General features: G+C 39.9%; 1 protein-coding gene across 5 annotated transcripts in view; it reads right to left on the minus strand.

Moving 5' to 3' along the window:
• ARHGEF28 (Rho guanine nucleotide exchange factor 28) overlaps window positions 1-22,584 on the minus strand; it is a 259,146-nt gene that overhangs the window by 122,587 nt on the left and 113,975 nt on the right. For 4 of the 5 annotated variants that reach the window (XM_036226271.1, XM_036226272.1, XM_036226269.1 and 1 more), the window contains 5 exons: window positions 20,234-20,417; window positions 17,650-17,830; window positions 14,541-14,613; window positions 3,361-3,413; window positions 2,726-2,786 (listed from right to left, as the gene is read on the minus strand). In XM_036226271.1, coding sequence (XP_036082164.1) covers window positions 2,726-2,786; window positions 3,361-3,413; window positions 14,541-14,613; window positions 17,650-17,830; window positions 20,234-20,417 — 552 coding nt within the window. Of the gene's footprint in view, window positions 1-2,725; window positions 2,787-3,360; window positions 3,414-14,540; window positions 14,614-17,649; window positions 17,831-20,233; window positions 20,418-21,248; window positions 21,310-22,584 lie in introns of those variants that run through there. The other variant, XM_036226273.1, reaches the window with a different exon arrangement.

Raw genomic sequence — 22,584 nt, forward strand, 5'->3', positions numbered from 1 at the left:
TGTTTTAGTAAGTCAGTTTCACCAAATCCTTCTTTTCTCATCCAAACAGTTATACAACATACAGCTTTATCCAAGTAAGTTTCAAATCATCTTCAGTTCACCGCAGCCATTGCTGATAAATTACTGCAGGAAAATCAGCTTCGGTGTGCACGTCACTAAATGTAGGTTGTCACATACAACCTCACTCACACTCTTGAGTATCATGTGCTGAGAGAGCAGGCTCGTCACCTTAGAGGTGCTTCTGTAATGCACCTGAGATGCTGGCACTCGTTTCACAGTTCTCAAGCAAGAATTTAATTTTTAATTGGAAATCTGACTTTCTAACCAGGCAGATGGTTTTATTTTTTCCAATTCAACCCTTTTAAAGCAGAGTTTGCAAGAGAGCAGCTAATGAAGCCATTTACGGCTTTGCTGATGGGTGACAGTTGAGGCATCTTTGCTTGCAGCTGAGATTCTGAAGGGCAGCCAAAACTCAGCCATTGCATTCTCACGGGTTGTCCACATGTTCCTGCTAGGTGTCCACTCTCCTTCTTTTGGGCACAGCAGTTGCTGCTGCCCACTATTGAGCGTCTATTTCTTAATCATATTTACTCCCCTATACTTCTATAGGGGCGAAATGGACCCTTGAGCCAGATGGACTCTCTCTTCCTTGATAATTTCTGTGTTGAACCATTTTAACTACCTTCTCTTTTTCCATTTCCTCCAAATGCTTTTCTCCCTCCCCCAGTCTACCTGCCTAGAATGTGAAGGAACCACACACACTGAGGAGTCCCACTCTCCACTGTGACAGAAAAAAAAATTGGATCCCAGCCCTTCGACTGATATTCTCCTCTTAGAGCAAAACACCAGGCACTTACAGCACCCACAGAGAGCAGAGTCCTTACTGCTGGACTCACCAGAAATGTCATGCTACTGTCACTACTGAGATGGATGAGCTTACTGTTATTCACCTCCAACAGTAGCCCTCCAACCAACATTTTTGGTTTATGAACTAATAATGGCTAGTATGATTCTTGATGCTCTGATGGGTCAACAACAACAGAAAGGGAACTTCCGGTGCAATAAATTGAATAAAATAAAAACATCAGTTCTTCAGTATCACTAGTCACACGTCACATATGCTATAAGCATATGTAGCTATTGGCTACCGCATTAATTAGTGCAGATACAGAATATGTCCATTATCATGGAAACTTGTACTGAAACAGCACTGATGTAGTTTACGAGATCACACTAAACTCACATTGCACCAGTTTGAACAATACAAGTCAGCAAAGACATGTACCTCAACCTACATGTGTCAACATTTCCATGTCGACTGAGCAGAATATAAGCACCTATAAAATATGTGTGGAAGTGGCCTTGGGGAAAAGCCATTTCCAGTTCCAGACTCCAGTTTACCATCCGACTGTTGCTCACTGCTGGCTGCCCCCTTTTCTGCCTCAGAAGGTTCTTTTAAAATCTATTCTCATTTTCTCTGGATGAAGTCAGATGACTTTCTTAATCCAAATAGTTTAAATAAACAAAAAAGCAAATGTTAGCACAAGGAAGAATCATTCTTGGCCCTTTCATAAGTCACTGGATTAACGTCATGCCCGTTTGTCTCTGTCATACCCTTCATCATGATCCTCCCTGGACACAATGATGTTGCTGACGGAACGCTCGGGTTAGGTCAGGCCGCTACAATTTCCTTAACACGTGTCCTCTTCGCCCGGCTAGTGCACCAGTTTGAGAATGGGGTGAGTTTTTAAAGCTCAAAATTAAAATAATTCTGCTATCTCATACTTTTGACAGTCAACACTCCTCCCCCACCGGCAATTTGTCTTGGTAAACATTCTTCAAAGCTAACATTCCCAGGAACATGATGCAATTTGTAGCTGAGACTTCCTGCTGTGCGTATGAGCAACAGTTATGCTCCTAACTTCAGTGGCCCACAACAGTCATCTACACAGAGATGCTTTCACATATCTCCTTCCTCTTCTCCCTCCTGAAAGAAAATTATTCGAACCCTGCAACAGCTTCATCAGGCTCTAACTCAAAAGAGGACTCTGGAGCCCATTTTAGCCCAGAAGAATTATAAACTGTCTGAGGAAGAGACCTGGGGAGGTGCCCTCAGTGGGCTGTGCACTGGAATGCGCCTGAGCAGATGAGAATTTCCAAGTCCACGGGAGGACTACCTTCTCTTCGCCAAGGGAGCTCTTGGTTCTTTGGAAAGCACACTCATGTCACACAAGCATGTGGTCTTTTCCTGAGACCAGGGACAAGATCACACAGGCTCAGCTCCGAGGGGACCCCACTGGGTATTAAAATGCGGTGGTGGTAAGCTTACGGATTCCTGGGCTGGGCAGAAGGAAACTCAGAGTCTCCACTCTACCACTCGCTTGCCACTGGAGTGTTGCTTCACCCAAAACTGAAGCTGGTAGTGCCTACTTCGCTGGAATAACAAAGAACATATGACAAGTCCCAAGCCAGAGTAAAACTGCTCAGGAAAAGCTTTCATTGTTTTGTTTTGCTTTGTTTTGCTTTTTAGATGGTCAGTGGAGACTCAACCCCTGAAGTCAGTACTATAACTGATGCAGCAAAGAAAATTTATCTGGGTGGGTTTCAAACAATAGACAAGGTTCCCAGGAAGAAAGATTTAATTTCAAACTATATTTTCCTCTTGTCTTCTGTATACCTGGGACTGTGATATGAGTGCAAAGAAAAGCAGTATTTCGGAACATACCCAAATCTAGGCTGTCCTGGTCTTCATGTTCATTCAGTTGAACCAGCAGGCTTTTCATACACTGGAAAAGATAGTCAGGTGGTTTTCAAAAACAAACAAACAAATTACTATGTGCCACACTAACGTTTCCTTATTTTAGTAAACTAGAAAAACAACCTCAGCCAGTAAAGACATGTTACATGTATCACCATAAATAAACAGAAAACTAGTCTTGTCCTTAATCAGTATTATTTAAGAGCTAAAAATGAGGGAAGGATTTGTCCCAAGCTGAAACATGCCTGAAAGCTATCCATACATTCTCAGAGAATCTCTCCCAGGTTGACTCTAGCAATTGCATTATTGGCAAACAGCTATCACTATCAACCTTCAAAAAAAATTTGTTTTGGAAAATGTATTAAGTCATCTTGCATATATAGCTACAACCCAGAAAGATAGCTAGGGTATGGTCATAAAAAGTAGAGATGAAAATTTCAATAAAAGAAACTAAGTTTCAGGTTATTCTGAATGTGACTTAGGGCACATCCTTGAATTTTACTGGTCTTTTAAAAGAACTGGATTACCACTACCTAGATCTTCACTTCTACTCCAACTCGGGAGAGAAGTGCAGAGAACAAAGAGGGGCAGGGAATCATTACCTTCACATCCTCCTGCTCAGGCGATGATCTGCTGGACACTAAGTTCTTAATCTCTGTAAGAGGAATAATTCTCATCAGGATCTGCTGATAGGAGCTTTTATTAAGACTTAAAAAAAAAAAAAAAAGGAGGAGGAGGAAGAGGGAAGAAAAAAAAAAACTAGATGACAAATAAAAATGAATTGCCAAGGAGCCGTCTGCACGAACCCAGGTTTTTAGATGAAGCTCCTTAAAAATCGGTTCTTAGCAGAACAGAGTATCTCATAACCTGACTGCTCATGCTCCAGTATTATTTGTGTGGACCGAGATGTAAACAAGCCCAGGAGCTCTCACAGGAAATCCTGATGGGGGGAAAAAGCGATTATTAACTAAATAAATGCCCTTGATTCAGAAGGCAGGCTCTGCAAAACAGCACGTGACTTGTGCCTACCTGAGGAAATTCCGCATGTCTATTTCCTCAAATACCACAGATTTCATATGCTTCAAAAAAGCATAATTCATTCTAGATGTGGTTCAGCTTTCGTTGGGCATTGGTCAGAGGAGAGAATAACAACGTAGCCCTTGGGCTCCAACCTCGGAATGTGGCTGGGCTGAGCGCTGACGGCCCCAGGCATGCCGGGTGCCGACTTTCTGCATCAAGGCTTTCCTGGAAGCATCCCTGGTCAGGATGTTCTGGGATGAACAGGAACGTTCACTTAGGGGGTATTTTTCTCTGTGCCTTGACTGATTGGTTCTCTTACCAAACACTCAATTGCTGGTAAACAAGGGCCACTGTAGTTGAAATAACCACCAAAAGCAGGTTTGGATCCAGGGAAAATAAAAGTGTTGGACACTCCTGGCAAGAACAGACAGTGAAGAATATTTGCCCTAAATCTGTATTAATATACAGCATTGTGGGCCCCACGGCCCCGCCCTGGACCCCCTCCCCTCCCCTGCCCCCATGGCCCTGCTTGATGCCAGTTCTGGCGAAGCAATCTCTGGTTCTCCCGGCAGGTACATTAGCTATACATTCCCTACTCCACATTGCCACTTCTATTAATTTAAGTCACCGGAGGCCTCAAACCTTCAAGTGGATTTATTTTCACTGCCTGGCAACAATGTCAGGAGTTTTCATCCATGTTTCTGTTTAGAAATAGTATAAGGTATTGGTTTACACCTTAAGGCAAGGATAGAGCAGAAAAGTCAACTTTCTCACTGGCATGTGTTTTTAAAAATCTATATAATTAAAGCCTTGAATTTGCCTAATATCAAACAATAAGATATTTATACTCTACAGTAATATTGTTCTTGAATTCATCGTGCGTATTAGCTCTACAGTAAAAAATAAAAAGGTAACAGTCTCAATGTCAACTGACCTCAACAAGGAACAAGGACAAGGCGATAGCTGACCCCCAGGCTGGGCAGCTTTTGCTCCGCGGGTCCCTCCTACCTTTAAATGTACACCTCACACATAACCTCCAGGTGGCAGCAGAGTAATGTCTGCAACACAGTCAGCAACATGAATATCCAAATGGACCAACTTCGCCCTTCAAAAGCCTGCTGTTCAAGTGCCAAAGTCCAAAACGCTAAGTTAAAATAAAGCTTTTCACCCCACTGCACAGATGCTGAAAGTTTATGTGAAGTAGCTACTATGTTGTTTACCACATTATAGGAACATAGTAGGGGGTTTGTTTTGAAACATGTATAACACCAAACCTTAAACATTGGGTAAGTGGGGAAGATAACACCAAGGTGTTAAAAAAGAAGGGAGGGTAACCAGAACCAGTTTCAACAGACACATCTACAAAGGCATCAAGAGACATATATATTTTTATTCTGTCCATTAGAGGATACTCCCTTAAAGCCATTTCAGACCATATGCTCTTAAATTATGATGAGTCTGCCTTTCTAAAAAACTCTGAATCTACAGTAGCGATTCAGAAGAATAGTACACATTTTATTCAAGATTGCTAATAAGGAAGGCTATATCGTCTGGTAATCCAGCTTGCAATAACAAAGAATGTGTTCACTCAGCCTTGACCGTATGGCTTCCTGTGCCTTTCAAAAACCTAGTCTTTGTTCATTGCCAGCCTATATTTTTCCTTACGGTCTAATGTAAATTTGTTTTCAAACTGTATTAAAATAAACAAGTCTTCATTAAATCTGTACTTCATCATTTAAAAGATAACTTTCAAATTTATAAAATCTTTATCTTAAAATCATTAAAGATATTTGTGGCAGTGTGTAAATTCAGGATAATAATGTATCTTTAATTAATCTAGGTCTATATGGTAAGCTTTTTAAAGACTTTGGTACTCATTCTACCAGTGTTTAATTAAATTGCTCCAGGAGAGTTTCTGCTAAATTACTAGGATCCTTTTACATTCACTCACTACACCACCAACTGCACAGTGCAATCAAACCACTCATTGCTATAGAAACCCTCGGCAGATAATGATATCAGTAACTCCAAGCTATTCTGTTTTAAAGGCCTATTAATCTTGCCTTTGAGGCCCACCCAGAAGTAAGGATTACACCCTCTAAATCAGACTTACCAACTCCATAAATATATTTGTTACTGCCAAGCTATAATAGAACAAGCAATAATCTCTAATCTTCACGATCGCCAGTGACACTGTACCGGCAAACAAGGTTTCCAAAAAGGGTTAAGTAGCTGTAAGATTAATACCAGCGTCTCATTAAGAAACAGATTAGCCTAACAGATCTCAACTCTGTGCACAAGCCTACTGTCTCCTTTTGAAAAATGGGACCACAGAGGCTAGACTTAAGAAAACAAAAAGCTTATATCAAAAATAGAAGATGCTCGGTATCTTCCTTTACCATTTGCTGTGTCATCCGACCCCTACCCGAGGAAGGAGGGAAAAAGAATCATGATCAGAGGCAGCCAGATGACTGCTGCTGTTTCATCCCCGCCCTCAGGTTCAACTATCCACACTCACCAGGTTAGACTTGCAGGGCAGTGTCAAAAGCACAACTGGAAACAAGAGTCATGCTCTCAATTTGCTCTACCCGCCCCACAAATGCCCAGAGAAACTCTTAGGATTGTTCATGGTCTTTAACTGAATCTTTCTCTCCCAACAGATTGAGTTCTGGAAAGGCTGGGTCCAAACTGCTCTTGACCTTGACACTTGCCAAGCACATTACAGGTATTGAATAAATGCTTCTCTCTTCTACCTGGATCTGGTGGCCTAAACAGCTGATGAGATGTAGCGGATCATTAGGCAAGTTGGGGGGACTGGGCCAGGGAAGGAAAAATTGTTCACTCTTTTGAATTCCTAATTCAAACATTTCCAGCACTAGCACTCTTTTATCACACCTCCTGAACTACCAGATTGCAGATGGATGAATGCTTTTCCCCTTGCTTCCTTTCACCCTTCCAGCTCTGTAAATGCACCCTTTCCTCTGCAGTTACGCATTTGCGTTTCACTTATAACAACTTAACTTGCAAATATCGCTTTAATGTTTCAGCCTAGGGTGCATGTCCAATTCACGACTGCCAGAGAATTAAAATGATAAAAGGAACAAATCTGAAAACCTTTCATTATTCTTAATTCAGAGGCTAGCTACTATAACACTTTGACCTTCCGTTTCAGTATCCCAATTATATTCCAATTATATTTTTTTACCCACAAGTGGGAATACTAATAAGAACCATCATTTGGCCTTCCCAAGAGAAATATAGACTGGGAGAAACCAAGGAGGCACCTATTTATAGAAATACCAACATAAACCCCATTAACTCACAAGGCCCAACATTCCACTCCATTCGATAAGCTCAGTCCAGTCCCTAATGAGTGGCAGCATCAACAGCCAGGGCGAGGATGCCAAGGTGAGAGAAGAGATTCCTACCCTCCAGCAATATAATTTCGATATTCCATTCTGATATAATGTATAATGCATAATATTATACTTTAATTTTAAATTATATTCTATAATTTTTATGTTATCTTTTATGATATAATTTTTATATTTGTATTCTGCATTCTTTCTGAAGGAATTTAAGACATCCTTTCTGGAATATATAGTTTTTAAATTATTTGTAACACTTCTTTTGAGCCAGAAAAGTAATTGATAAAATTTGAAAAGGACCATGAAAAAATATCAATAAAATCCCTTTTAATGTTTTAGTATATACTCCTCTCTGTGCATATATTTTTGTAACAGCTTTATTGAGGTATAACTCAATACCATACTATTCACCCATTTAAAGTGGGTGAAGTCAATGATTTTTTTATATATTCAGAGTTATGCAATCATTACCACAATCAATTTTAGAACATTCTCATCACCCCAACAAGAAACTCCATGCCCATTATCACTCACTATCTCTTTCTCCCCAGCCCACGGCAACCACTAATTCATGTTCTATCCTAAGGGATTTACCTGTTCTGGATATTTCGTATAAATGAAACCAGACCGTATATGGTCTTTTGTAACTGGCCTCTTTCACTTAGCATAATGTTTTCAGGGTTCATTCATGTTGTAATATATCAGTACGTCATTCCTTTTTATTGCCAACTACTATTCCATTTCATGGATATACCATATTTTATATATTTATTCCTCAGCTGACGGGCATTTGGGTTGTTTCCACTTTTTGGCAGTTATGAATAATGCTTCTATGAACATTTGTGTACAGATTTTTATGGAGATTTATGTTTTCATTTCTCCTGAGTACATATCTAAGAGTGTAATTACTGGGTCATATGGTAACTCTTCCATGTATGTTGTTTATATATTTTTTCACTCAATAATATGTTTTTATAATATATATTTTTATATCTACAGTGTACAATCCCCCTAACCTCCATAAAATCTCAAGCAGTAAAGAATTTATACATAGGCAGAAAAAACGATGGCCTCAGCCCAAAAATCTAGTTGCAACTATCAACCTAAGCAGAAGCTCTAAATCATTATATTTCAAATTGAGATCAGGACATAATTTTTCTAATTTACTCAACTGCTTGAATAAAATGAGGAAAGTCATCTATCAAAGAGATAAAGATTCGCTTTTGACTTGTGACTACCTTTATGCCCCTAAGACTTTATATTTATATTCTATTTTAATTCAGGAAAGAAACTCTTTTGCTATTTATAACTGAAGCTTATTTCAACTACATTAGACTCCTTAGTTGATATACTTAGTTAATGCTTGTCCTTCTCTGGCAGCCTGCTAATCTGACACAGCTGGAACAAAGCAACCATAGCAAATGTGAATAGAATTTGTTGTATCTAGGTGAGTTCTGAGGAATCTCAAGATTCTTTCCAGCTCAAACTAGGATGCTTTAATTCTGTGATAAGCTGGAGGAGGCAAGGAAGAGAATTTTTTCTTTTTGTGTGAGAAAATACTATTATAATAATATACATGATGAGCATCATAACAGCTTAATATCCTACTTTTGTCCTTGATGAAACTTTTTATCTCTTGTAGGCAAGAGGAGAAAGTGGGTTGGCAAAGTCGGTCTCCAAACAAAGTACAGGAGAGGCTGAGCCACTATGCACAACACAAGGAACAATCACGAATCACTTCCTGGGGCTGGGAAGCACATTCTCTGGGTAGTCTTTATAATTGTCTTGAAAATTCCAAAATACCTGACTCAGATGAACAATGCTGATCAAGTCCTTGGAGGGATATTCTATACTCGGGTTCAGATGAGAGCTGTGTATCCAACTGAATAATCCCCACTGCAGAACGGCCTTCCTAAAGCTGTCCTAAATCCCCAACACCTCCGGACCCAGTCATCCTGGTGTAAAGGACCTACATCTTGATAAGACATTGGAACCATATTCAACAGTTCTAAAAAGACACTGAATTACAGAATTTAAAATTAAAAAAAAAAAATCTTGGAAAGGAAATTCTGCATGGGTAAAAGCCCTCTTGTTTTCCCAATAATATCTCATAGCACATATTCAAATAATGAGACTCCATCACACAACTCCCTTTTCACATCTCGCTCAGAGCACACAGAGAAGTGCTGCACCCTGGCCTAAAGAATTTCCGAGCGAAAAATGTGCTCACCTTGTCACTGCAGCATGAAGAGCTATGTCCTGGTATCTCAATATACACATGATCACCAATAAGTCCACTCTAGCTACGTATTACAACTGCACTCATAATGAGAATTGACCAGTTGTCAGATACTGGTCAAGGTGCTCTATCTACATTTTCTCATTTAAGCCTTACTATGCAGTATTAAATGGCACCGCCACTCTGCCCTTTTTCATAAAAGAAAACATAGCTGAGTAACTTGCACAATGCTCAGAAGCCAGTTCACAGCAGAGCTGAGGTTTTTAGCAGAGTCTGCTTGTTGCTGGTGTGTGTCATGAGGACATGTCTGTGCATGTGGGTCACAAATCTCCCGTCACAAGGACTTTATGAGACAGGTCAGCCATGTGGAAGAGAGCTCATTTCAAGGCAATGATTCCAATTTTGCACTTTTTCCATCAGACAAATGCTGGAGAGAACTTCAGAACAGCAGACCAAACACTATGTAGATAAATCGTCGGTTATGTGAGGGTGGGTGTTCTATAGTGCCGTGGGTAAAAGAACTCACCGCCTGAGTTCCAACCACCTGGACAAGCTGTGTCACCTCAGGCGAGTTACGTGACCTCTCTGTGCTGTCACTTCCTCATGTATAAAATGGGAGAGATTGACTCCTGACTCCCAGAAATATCCCTCTCCGCGACCACTGGAATGTGGGCTCCATGAGTGTACAAAATTTGCTCAGCTCACAGCTGCAGCCCCAGCACGTAGAGCAGCGCCTGGCACTCAACAAATGCTTGAGTGACATTAAATGACAGTCAACCCCTTAAGATCAGGGTTTTTTCCCTTTGCCATTTGGTTACTGCTATAACACCAATGCCTAGAACAGTGCCTGATACAAAGTGGGCACTTAATAAATGTTTATTAAATGGATAAGTAAACAAGCCTACACAATTCACATCAGTCTCCCTACACTGCATCTTGCGTTTGGGTCCATGGCCTCTCCTGCCTTCCCCACGAGATCATGAGGAGGAAACCCTTCTGAGCCTGCATGGAGCTGCTGCCTCTGCCTGAAGGAAATAGTTTTGCCTGCTCTTCTTTACCACTAGAACACATGTTCCAATCCCAACTCCCTATTTCCTTGTTAATGAGAATGTGGAAGATAAATAATAGTAAGAAGCCAACAACATAAGAGACCACTGACATGAAAGTTATGACAGCAAATCAGACAAGGATTTTTAAAACCTGCAAAATAAAAAAAGAAAATGGGTTCATTTAGTGGCACAGTTTTGCAATGTTTCTGCTTGTTTTATGGCTCCATAGACGAGGCGGACAACAGCCTCCCAGGCAAAAAGTGAAGAGGGGTGTGTGTGTGCCCAGGCATGCATGATCCGTATTTTCAAGGTGACCATGAGTAGTCCTTGCCCCTGGCCCCATGTGAGCATGTACTTAAGGGTGGAGAGAATGCAGGTGACAGCAAAAAGGTCTATGAAGGGCAGGATCAGTAAGGATCAGGACAAACGACATTTCCAAAATCCCTTCCACAGACCACTGCCACGAGATGCTGAGAACTGTGTAAAAAAGAGGTTGTTCCATGATCAATTTAGAGAACTGTTAGATTAAACAAGGTTACACAGATTTCTTGACTGCAAGACTTTCTAAGATCTATAAAACATTCGATGTATTCTCAGTCTCCAACAGGGGGCATTTCATATACAGCATTTTCTACTCATCTGGCCAAAGAATCCTTATTTTTCAGGGTAAGATTGGTGTTTTGTACAATGCTCTTTAGGAAATTCTAGGGTAGAATTGCAAAGCACAAAATAAGGACAAAGGCGGCAAGGGACAAAACAGTCAGTTAGTGGATTAATAAATTCTAATAACTAGTTTATTTGTCTCAGCCTATTAAAAACGAGATGACTTTTTGGCCATTTAATTCATTAGGAATAGCTTCCCATTATTCTGGAAGTACAATTACAATCATGAAATTATGGAAACATAATTGGTTCATAGACAATAATAAAACCATTTATCACACTAACAGAGACAGCACAGTAAATTTTCAGGCTAAAGTTATTATAGTCTTTTAATCAATGGCAACTATAGATATGAGCTTAGAGCTCCCCCCATGACCCACTGCTCTAGAAGAAAGAAAAAACATGATCTGTTAAGAATTTTCTAGTAGATCTCAAATGGAAAGCTTGCTTTTGGGGTTTAAAGGAAGGGAGAAAAAAGCAAGCTCTTATGCTTGAAATGTGTTGTTTTCCCAATAGCGTTGCCTCCAAGCTATGAACAAACAAAAACTAATTGAATGTTTTCACTTTAGTTGAATACTGCCTTCTGCTAAAATGCAGGTATAGTTTCTAACATGATCTCCAAGCATATACAAGTAAATACATTCTCTAGAAGGTTCATAAAACACACACACTAATTATTTGGGGCTAGGAGACTTGAGTCTCGGTCCAAACTCTTTTGCTTATTGATTGAGTGACTTCAGTCCAACTGGCGGCCAGGTATACTAACCTGGCTGTCCCCAAGTCCCATAAGATTCAATCTGTCTAAAATTGAGTACATTTTTTGTCATTATCCTGCTTCCATAAGGCATATACCACCCAGGAACACACCAGGAATGGAGGAATCACCCTTCTCCCTCACCACTGACACCAGCCTGAGATCCTACACCTTCACAAGGGGACCAATCTGTCCCTACCTCTCCAATCTCATTATACTGCGATGGGGAACACTCACTTCTGCATCACTTCCAGCAGCCTCTGGCTTCTCCGATCCATCTCCACATTCTCACAGAGTAAACTTTCTAAAATAATAATTTAACCCGATTTGTTTCAAGCAGCTCTCTAGAGCTGTCAGTGTGGAGTTCCAGTTCCTCACTTTGTGCACATGCCCTGCCAATCCACCTCCCTCTCAAGCCTATGTTCCTGACATCTTACACACACACACATACCCCCCTATACTTCATGCATTTCCCCCAATGCGTCATCTAGTTTAGAACTCTGTATTGCAAATATTTCCACTGTTTATATTCTCTTCCGCCTATTAGAGCACAGCTCCAGAGTCACCTCCTCCAGGAAGCTTTCCCTGACTACTCCACCATCACACTCCACAGAGTTCTTGTAGTGCTTTAGGCATATTACTCTGGTAGCATTTATCATAATGTGCTAAAACAGCTTGTTCTTCTACCCCAATCTCAAATTGTCAGACCCTTAAGGGCAAGAACTTAGAATTTAAGTACATATTTAGATCTTACTTTGTTCTAAATTAGTTTGAAAGTGGATTACGAGGGAAGAAAAATATATAAGATGTTAAGTAAAAAAAAGAAGTTAATGTTCAGAAAAATGAAAAAGCAAAGGTAAAGCTTAAGAAATAAAGGTAATTTAAAAATGCATTCAACAGGACCCTACAAATCTGCAAATAGCTGGCTAGAAAGAAACTTAGCTCCAACTTTTTACCGGCCAACTAGAAGCAAGAAACCTGATCAGTTACAGTTAGAGCAGTAAAGCGAGCTGAAGGCTAAGCCAGCATTCCTGACATAAGACCAGAAAGAGGTTTCCCCTACAGGTCTTCAGAAGAAAGCATGAAGTTCCCCACCACATCTTGGGGCAGGCAGGGCAAGCTGCAGCTCCCTTAACGCAGCCATTACATCGCCCACAGGAGAGAATTGTGGAGGGCTCAAGAGGGTGCAGCTTGGGTAGAAAGCTTGACTGGTCAGCTTAAGCCAGGAATGTGTGCAATGCGGACGGGCCACACGGGCTTCCAACAACTCACCACAAATCTTCCTTCTCCAAGACGACTTTTTAACAAACATGAGGGAGAAGAGTTTAAGATTCTGCTACCTGACAAATACCTAGAATGCAACTACTCTATGTTGCTAATTATAAACAGAATCAAAGGTGCTGACCAGCTGTTAACACTGGAGGCTTGTTCTATTTTTTCTCCCTAACCTTAGCATCTAAGATGGAGGTTCTCAGCCCTATCAGACCGTTGTCTCTTTATATTAACAGATATTTAGTATTGTTCCCTCCACTATTTTGAAATTAAATAGATAACATATCCCTACTCCAAATATGTATAACCCTATCCTCACATATAATTTCAAAAAATAAAAACAATACTCAAAAATATAAAGCAAAAAGAAATTGATAAAATGTATTTCAATATGTAAAACTTCTGCCGTAACTACCCTAGAAGACATAATGATGTGGTCAGATTCTTGGAACTACTGTATTTTAGAAAATAAAACAAACAAACAAACAAAACAGAATCTATTCTATACTGTAAATACAGGACTATTCAAGAACAAAGGTAAGAATGCTCCCTAGAGGCCAAACTTGTGTTTATTTCTAGGGCTCGCTAACTGATCAGACTTCTTTATGTATGTAAAGAGGAAAGAGCCTGATCTGAAGTAGAGATTGCAGGCCCAGATAAACTGCCAAGTCAGAGAAAATGAAAAGTCACTATGTCCCAGCAAATCAGCTGGGTGTTACATGCAATTGTGGCATCAACATGATCCCATGTGTTACGACATGAAACAGAGTACCGACGATGCGTTATAAAAATTATACACCTTATAAGGTCTCCCACCTTGAGTCAATTTTCTACTTTCAGTTTCTGAAGCTCCCTCAGGACCTTGAAACGCTGTACAGGACAACCCTGGTTGGGTAGGATTGTCTGTACCCTGACAAATAGCCTGCATCTGCACCCCTCATCCCTACATGCAAGAGCTGCTCGCCCACCCGCACTACCACAGAAACACCTTCATGACCTCCATCCTCTCTATAAGATCCACTTGCCCAGCACAGAGCAGGGGTTCCATGGAGGCGGAAAAAGCTAAAGAAAAAGCGAGTGATAAAGAACTGCATGGAATGAACAAATTGAACTTGGGAAAGAGGGGAGCAATCTTCGTGTATCAGGAGAACACCCTGAAGATCACAAATGTGGGAGGATCAGGGCCTGGCAAAAGGCTCTCGGTAAATGCTAACCGAATAAAAAGCGGAAAAACAGTACACTTTGATTGATGCTGTCAGAGGACCCAGGGGCTCTGTTGTATTGCAAAACTCTGATCTTGCTTCTGAGCCTCTTGGTTCCTGCTCTGCTCTACCGTGCACTCGAACCCCCAGTGAGTTAGTTAGTCCTGCTAGTTAGTTCTGGGTTCCCCAAGTAGAAAAAGAAGGAGCATGCATACCTTCTTTGGCTTCTGCAGCGCTGGAGGGCATATCTGTTTTTTCCTCTGGCCTGGCTTCTTGCTTTTCAAGAGTCTAAGAAAGCAAGAAAAAAAAAATCACTGAATACCATTTGAGGCTTCAAATATGCAACAAAGAGATGAAAATCACATTCAAGAATCTCAGAGCTGGGACAGGCCAGAGTCATGGCCTGGGATGTAGGCAAGATAGGCATCCCCCAACAAGAACAGTAAGAGATGTGGGGAGCCCAGAGGCATGGACCAAAACTGTCCCTGAAACTAAACCGCTTCCCCAGGTCACAACCACCAGAAGGTTCTCAGGAACATGATGCATGAATGAACAAAAGAGGAGACAAAGAACAGACTATCTTAGAACCAGAAAGCAATGTCACTGTTTTACTCTGCCCTCCTATACCAACCCCCATCCACATGCTAGGACACAGGGATCTTAGAGGCCCAGCGATGGGGTAGGACCACCATCACAGGGAAGACCCTGGATGAGTACAGGCGTTGGGCTGCAAGCTGCCACTGGCTGAGACTGATTTTGTGAGCCTTAGAAAGAAACTGCCCTCTTCAAACCCTCTGTATTTTCTTTTCAATGGGATTCCCACCACCAGTGAAAATGTGAAGAAACATGGAATTGTGTGCTGATGTGTCAAAAGGTAAGACAGTCTAAGACGGCAACAGCTCATCTTCCAAATCAAACACATGACCAAACTTGGGCAGCCGACCTTACAACTGACACAGACCCCTAAATACCCCTGGGCATGTGATGAAAGCTTAGTGTACCAAGAACTAAATTCTCAGCATTCTGATTAACAGAAAAAGTTCTCTAATGAGGAAAGAACTAAAATATGATTAAAAGAGATAGCTAAGATTTTTGCCTACTATTTAATTTCCTAATATGTATCTTCACAGCCTGGATATGTAGCATCGATCTGTCATTTTTTAATATTTAATGTTTATTATAAAGTATCAGTCTACCAGTGTCAGCTATAGAATGTGATAACATGAATCCTTTACAACTTTGAATAAGTATGGCTTCTGAATGGGATATAGAAAAGCAAACTTTGCAGCAAAATTTTATTGTTGTTGTTCTAGAAGGCTGTAGATAACTGAGCAATGTCCAAACCCTAAGACTGACGATGCCTCCTTGACAGGACTGAGGATATGCTGTGGTTCCTTGAGAATAAATTAGTCCACGAGGTCAAAGTCATATGTAAAAACAGACTTTTAGACATCTAAGATTTAATAAAGATAAATACATTATTATTATACGCAGCCTCACATGTGTTACTTGAAATTGCAAAGCTTTCATGTGAACAATCCATATCACAATGATCATCTGCTAACATTTAAAATAACATCTAATCAAGTAAGAAATAGACAAAAAAAATTCTAATTCAAGAATAGTATAGAAACATTTTGTTGGGCAGGTAAGAATTACTGACTTTGGTCATCCTAAGGAATCTCAGCCTATTTCCTTCCAGGTCTCCCCACTCACTACGCAGCCCCACAACTCGGAATAGGAATTAAAAAGAGGGAAGCTGACACCTAGAACAAAAGGCTATTGCATTGCAACTCATTTTTATCAATGTTTTATCATAAGTAAATTTTATCAGTGTTTTTCACAAAATGAAAATCTCTAAGTAACTGGAAAGATATTTCCATTTGGTCTTTTTTATTGTAAAGTCCACTACAATAAACACTTAGCAAAAGGAAATTGATAATATGTATTTAGATTTACTCATCTTAAATCTTCCCCAGGGTCACCAGTGTTACCTCAAATGCGTTATCAGAAATTCTGAATCCAACCTAAGAAGCTGGAGAGTTTAATAATGAAAAGGAAGTTCAATGATTTTTGTTACACACGGAGTATTCTCTTATCTTATTCAGGAGTTCTGTCGCCAGGGACCACGCTGTGGTCAGAGTGCCCCTTATAAAGACATACATGTCCTGAGCTCTGCCCCAGTAGAGCTGCTGGGAACGGAGCTCATGCTGAAAAATGCTGCTTCTCAAGGTCAAACCTCTGCCTGCAAGAATACCAGCCTCTAGGAGCCTGGGGGAGAGGCCACAGGGATTGCTGAAGGCTTAGTATCTTTAAATGATACCTCAGCATCTTTAAGCAAAATGAGGAAACACTGTATGCCAGAAAATTATACACTAAATTTCTTAAAACCCAACTAAGGAATTGAGTTTATACTCTGAAGAGCTTGTTTCATTTTTTAATTGTTGAAATAAAACCCTATGTGGAATAAGCCAACAATAATCTTTATTTTACATGCAGTGTTTTTGGAAAAATCTTGAATTTTATGAAGCAAACATTTTACAAAAACTGTGATATATAAAAATATCATTTTCCTGAAAGATTTACTCTTTAAATTCTATACAGTTGTGAAACCTGTGCCTTATTAATGGACGTGCTTGAGATATGGGGGTTGCAGGATCTGGTGAGCGAACTCATTACCCCCCCCCCCCCCGAGCACTGTCAACTAGACTAACTCAAGTTCTTTTACTCAAAATAACATTTTGCTTAACAATAGTTAAAAGATATAAGTATTTTTATATTCTTCCAGTTTCCACAAAAAAATAAAAATAATGAACATGAAACATTTTAAACCTTGAGATGAGCACTTAATGCTGGGGATTGGACCATGGTGGAAGTGGGGAAACCCTCTTTGAAAAAGAACTGGTTTCAAATGACCAGTCCCCTATTCAAGAAGAATCTGTATACTGGGACAAATGCTTCACTACATCTAAGCCATAAGAAGCCCCACAAGTAGATATTATACATGTAAAAGAACCCCAAATGCAACTGCTTTAAGTAAGAATTATAATACAATTAATAAATTCATAGAGAATATCCAGTATTAGAATATTAAAACCCTACGTTGGCAGGGCTGGCTCACGTAAAGGAAACATGAATACTATGTAAATTACTACCTTCTATTGCCAAAATATTACATAATAATCTTTATTCTACCGATGTAACACAATTTGCAATTCCATGACCCTCAAGTTTCTGTTAGAAAAACTCTGTCCCCAAAACAATGACTGTTGCCTGCACTCCCAAGGAGTGTGTTATTACATACCAGAATAACCGGGCACAAACCTTAGTGAGAAAGGCTCTATCCCGAAGGTATTTCCTGAAGAGTTTAATATCAGCCTCCAACAAATGCTCGGCTGTGTGGTTAAGCGTCAGGGTCAGCATTTCTGACGAGTGAGTGTACTGCAGGATTGCATCTTCACCGAGCCATACACGGGAGAAGCCAGGGGAACGTCTGCCCTGGAAACTGAACCATCATAAATCAAAACTCAAGCACAGCTCCAGAGACACCAACCCCAAGATTCCAGTAGCCTCAGTGCCCCTCATATTACAAATCGGACTGGTAGAACAATCCTCAAAAGCTACCTACTGACAATAGGTTCAAAAGATGATATAAACAGAGCCTAATGAAGCCATCTTTCTTTTTCTGCCTAGAGAAGATGTCAATAGAAAAGTCATGCACATATATTATATACTTTAAAGATTTATATAAATAGTGAAACGGTACTGACTTTTAAATGTAGTACTTTACCCCAGTATTTCATTCTCCTTTCAATCTGAAAAGATGCCTCTCTCTTTAATGGGACTGCATGTAGCGGCAATTAGCTGGCAACCAACAGTTTATTAGGTGGTTACAGTGGAAAACAGATATGATCTCCAGGGAACATGGTGAGGTTTGGATGTTACAAACAAGTGAGGTATTCATAACATGCTGGTCCGCTGTTGTAAATCATTTTCTCATGCAAATTAGAATATGCATAAATTTGATTGTGTTGTATTCTTGAACACACTCATAAACAAAGGAAATACATTCCCAAACTAAATTCTTGAATATCAGCTTATTTTCTATTCTGTTTTGGCTAAGAACAATTGCACATTTTATTAGCTATATATAGGCTTCATGACTAGTATCACAGTATTCTGGGTGGCTTATAATAGCAACAGTAAAGGAGCCTCAGGAAAATGCGAATGGCTCCCAGGTAACTGCCCAGCTCAGCATGTCATATTCTGACAGATTGCTCCCCGATTCCTGACATCACAGAACTAGCAGTCTACCTATTTCTTCTTCCAGGACCTCACTTTGTTAATGAACGTTTGCTTTACAAAAATATGGTGTACTTCCAATCAAATAAATGTCATCTCCATCACACGGAATGACAAAAAGAGATCCATGAAGAGTATTTGTACACTAAGATTTGGGGCATTTCCCCAAACTCTGCCAGGGACTCCAGAATCTTCCAGAAGACAATTTCCTATGCTAACAACAAGCCATTGAGGCAAACGAACTCTGAGCCTGAGCAATCAGATCACTGTTATTAATTTAGAAAATGGAAGCTCCATATTAGAATTTAGCTTACAGTCTACTTCCAATGCCACCCATGAATGGATTTATTAAATGTGTAAACTTTTAAAACACATAAAATCATCAGTAGAAGGATACAAAGCTACCAAGGGTGAAGAAGTCAGCCTCCAGGATCTCAATGCAATACTGAACTACCTATGATGACTAAGTCAAAGGAAGCAGTCTTGCCTTACCCTTTCTAGCCAAGAAAGTGCGGTCACACTAAAGCAAAGGAAAGGGGCCTATTTCATGAGCTCTTCCTTTGGGAGCTGGTCATTTGACCAAATGAGGGGAAAAAAAAAAACAAACCAGAAAGCCCTGACTTCTACTTCCAATGTCCACTTATGCATCATATGTCCATAAATTAATAACATTGAGTTCTATGAGCCAAACAAGAAAAACTAGTCCATCAATACTGTAATAATGCTGACAATATTTAATATTTATGTAGTACTTTGTAATTTTCAACATAATTTCCCATTTATCTTTTTTTTTTTACCTCATGTTAAGTGAAGAAAATCACTATATATGAGTCCTCCTTTCATTTAAAAATACTGACCCATCTGAACCATTCTAAGTAACAAACAACATGTTCATTTTTCATTGAAAGTGTGGATATCATCATAAACAGAAAACTTTACAGTTAACAAATTATTTATGATCTATGATTTCACTAGATCCTGATAACCAAATGATCTATGATTTCACTAGATCCTGATAACCACCCAAATGGCTACAAAGTGTCTTTGGGTTTATCTGTTATTCATTGATTCAACAAAAATTTATATTGTTTCAATGAATGTTATGTGCCAAACACTGCAATGAGTAAAACAAATAGTTTCAGCCCTCAAATGATTTAGGAGGGAGACATATATAAAACAGATGATCACTATATATGTAAAATTCTAAGTTATAATGAATATTGTAGATTATTAATTTTAATCACAATTATTGCTGTGAATTAATCATAATCATAAAAGACCATAACATAGAAGGCCTCTCTAAAGAAGTGATACTTAAGCTGAAGCCTTAAAGATAAGAAGTGGTTAGGCATTTGCTTTTTTAGTTATAAGTCCCTATAGAGCCTTTTGAGACTTTTTCCCCAATTCCTTCTCCCCAAAGAAGTGTGAATACCAAATATATCTGTTTATCTGTTTATGTCCTACATGTATATCTGTATTTTACACATGAGAATTAATGGTAAAACATAAACCAACATTAGCTTTTGGTTTCATTTTAATTTTTTCATAATGCCTGGCAGACTTTATAGAAACAGATTAAGAGAGAAACTATCAGGTAACCACTCACTTTGTGATGTCTTCGACTAGCTTAGAGTGTCCACCATGCAAAGCTAAGTCTAATGGTGTGGCACCCTCTTCATTGGGTAAAGCCAAGGCCTGGACACCCCCAGGTAGGCACACGAGGAACTGAGAAAGCTTAGGCAAGCCCCATCTCACAGCCAGGTGCAGGAGAGACTCTCTGGGAAGAATAACTGAAAAGAAAGAAAAATATATATATCAGTCCCTCTGTTTACAAAAGTTGTCTCATGCATTTTACCAGAGACCAGGTATTTAGACATAATAAGAATGAGGGAGCTGAAAGGAACCATCATAAGTATCTAATTCAAGCACTTCGTTTAATAGATGTGGAGAGGTCAGTGATTTGTCCAAAGTCAGGTACCCAGAAGGTGCTGGAGTCAGGTCTGCTCACCCCTGGGACAATGACAGTGCCCTTCGTTCACATTCACTCACTTGCAGGAAAGTAGGTCATTGGGAAGAACAAGTGCTAGGAACAGAGCATCCTTGGGAAACAGACACTGTCAATTCCCAAGGTGTCCTTGGAGATGGTGCTACTCCAGCAGGACAGAGTCTCGGAGGCCAATGCTGTAAAGAAGCCTCATTTTCCACACTTTGTCCTCAGAGGTGCTCTCCCCTGATGAGAAACTGGGACAGAAATGGGCTTCACATGTCCAGAAAATGGGAGATCATGGTCCTTCTCAAACTTCACGGTGGTACTTTCATCCATCCATTAGGTCCCCAAAATTATGTCAACATTGCCAAAGCCACCTCAGTGCTTTCCCTAAAAAGCTCAGCCTTTTCCTTGTCACATACCCCATGACATGCAGTTTAAGTCCTAAAACCAATGTTTAACAATTATAGCATAATCCCTACCCAATCCTAATCAAGCCCCCCTCCCTGCCTATCACCCCTCCTCTGTATGAAAAGACCCTCCTTACACCAAACTTAAGTTCTCACTAAATTCTACTCTTGCCTCCCCATTTGAGACACTGCTAAGGATCTATGGAGGTGGAGTTCTCCCTTACCATAGCAAGCAATAAACTCAGCTTTGTCACAGCAGCAAGTGGTCATGATGCTATTTGAGGAGCCAGCATCCAACAAAGCCTTGGTTTAAAAAAAAAAAAAACAGGAAATACTCCACTGGATGCAAAAGAAAACTGTTTACATTTTTATTTAATTTATACTACTATTTCTATATCTATATATTTCTATTTCTATATCTATATCAATGAACAAAAGGCTTTATATTTTAAGTATGTACATGAGCTTTCCCAGTGAAATGACACCGACTTCACCATGCATTTGCTCCGTCATCTGTGTGACAAAACGCAGACTCCCCTTGCCCTGTAAGATGACGTATGAAATGCCCAAACATCCAAAAACAGACAAGGCGGTGTGCCCCCGCCAGACATTTGTTTAATATATTTGATATCTTCAAAAAGAGCAGTGTTGGCTATTATAGAACTTATCCTTAACTACTTTATCCTTTAAGTTTTTGATCTTTAAACTTGTTTTATGAGAAAGCAGGGTTTTATTCTTCACAGATTCCTAACGAGGCATGTTTGATTTCATTTTGACTTATTACCTTCTTAAATAATAATTAGAAAGAGAGTTGTTAGGATCGGGTAACAGAACAAACACAAGTAGATACATTCCCCAACACACCTGTCAGCGCACGACTGTAACCAGCCACACCAGGATGGAATTTCTAAGTCACAGGTCCCAATCTAAATCTGGAGAGAATCTGTCCTATGTCATACAGGATACAATTTTCTTTTAAGAAAAATATGACCAAAAGGAACATCTGTATGTTTTGCATTCCCTTTTAGAATAATACCATAGATAAAGGTAAGTATGGTGTCAAACATTTAAATGGTACTCCCTACAGCACCTGTGGAAATCCTCCAAATACCCTCAAAACTAGGCTAAGGTTCACGGTACTCAGCCTGACCCACTGTGGGAGTATGGGGAGAAGTAGTTTCCTCCACCGAGAGAGCTTTCCAGCCCATTCTCCTAGCCCAGCTCCCTCTTCTCTACTTTCTGGCTCCATCTTCATGCCTCATTCAATGGGAGAGAACAATAAACACATGGGACAGAATCCCACTCTCTCCCCCTTGCCTGCATCCCTCTTCCCTTCCAGAATCGACCCACTTCCTGGGGAGATGGGAAGGCAGGGGAAAGAGGTCTTCTAATGTTTGAAGAAAACAAACAAAAAGCTAACCAAACATTGTGAGAGCTTTCTCATTCGGTATAAAAGTTCAAGGTGCAGAATCAGGCAAACAGCTTGAAAGAGGAAACATCATGACATATATAAATTATTCTGTTTGTTATAGAGTTTCAGATTCTTAACAGCAGTCAGGA

The sequence above is a fragment of the Rousettus aegyptiacus genome, unplaced genomic scaffold (genome assembly GCF_014176215.1).
Source record: "Rousettus aegyptiacus isolate mRouAeg1 unplaced genomic scaffold, mRouAeg1.p scaffold_m13_p_8, whole genome shotgun sequence".
Taxonomy (NCBI): Eukaryota; Metazoa; Chordata; class Mammalia; order Chiroptera; family Pteropodidae; genus Rousettus; species Rousettus aegyptiacus.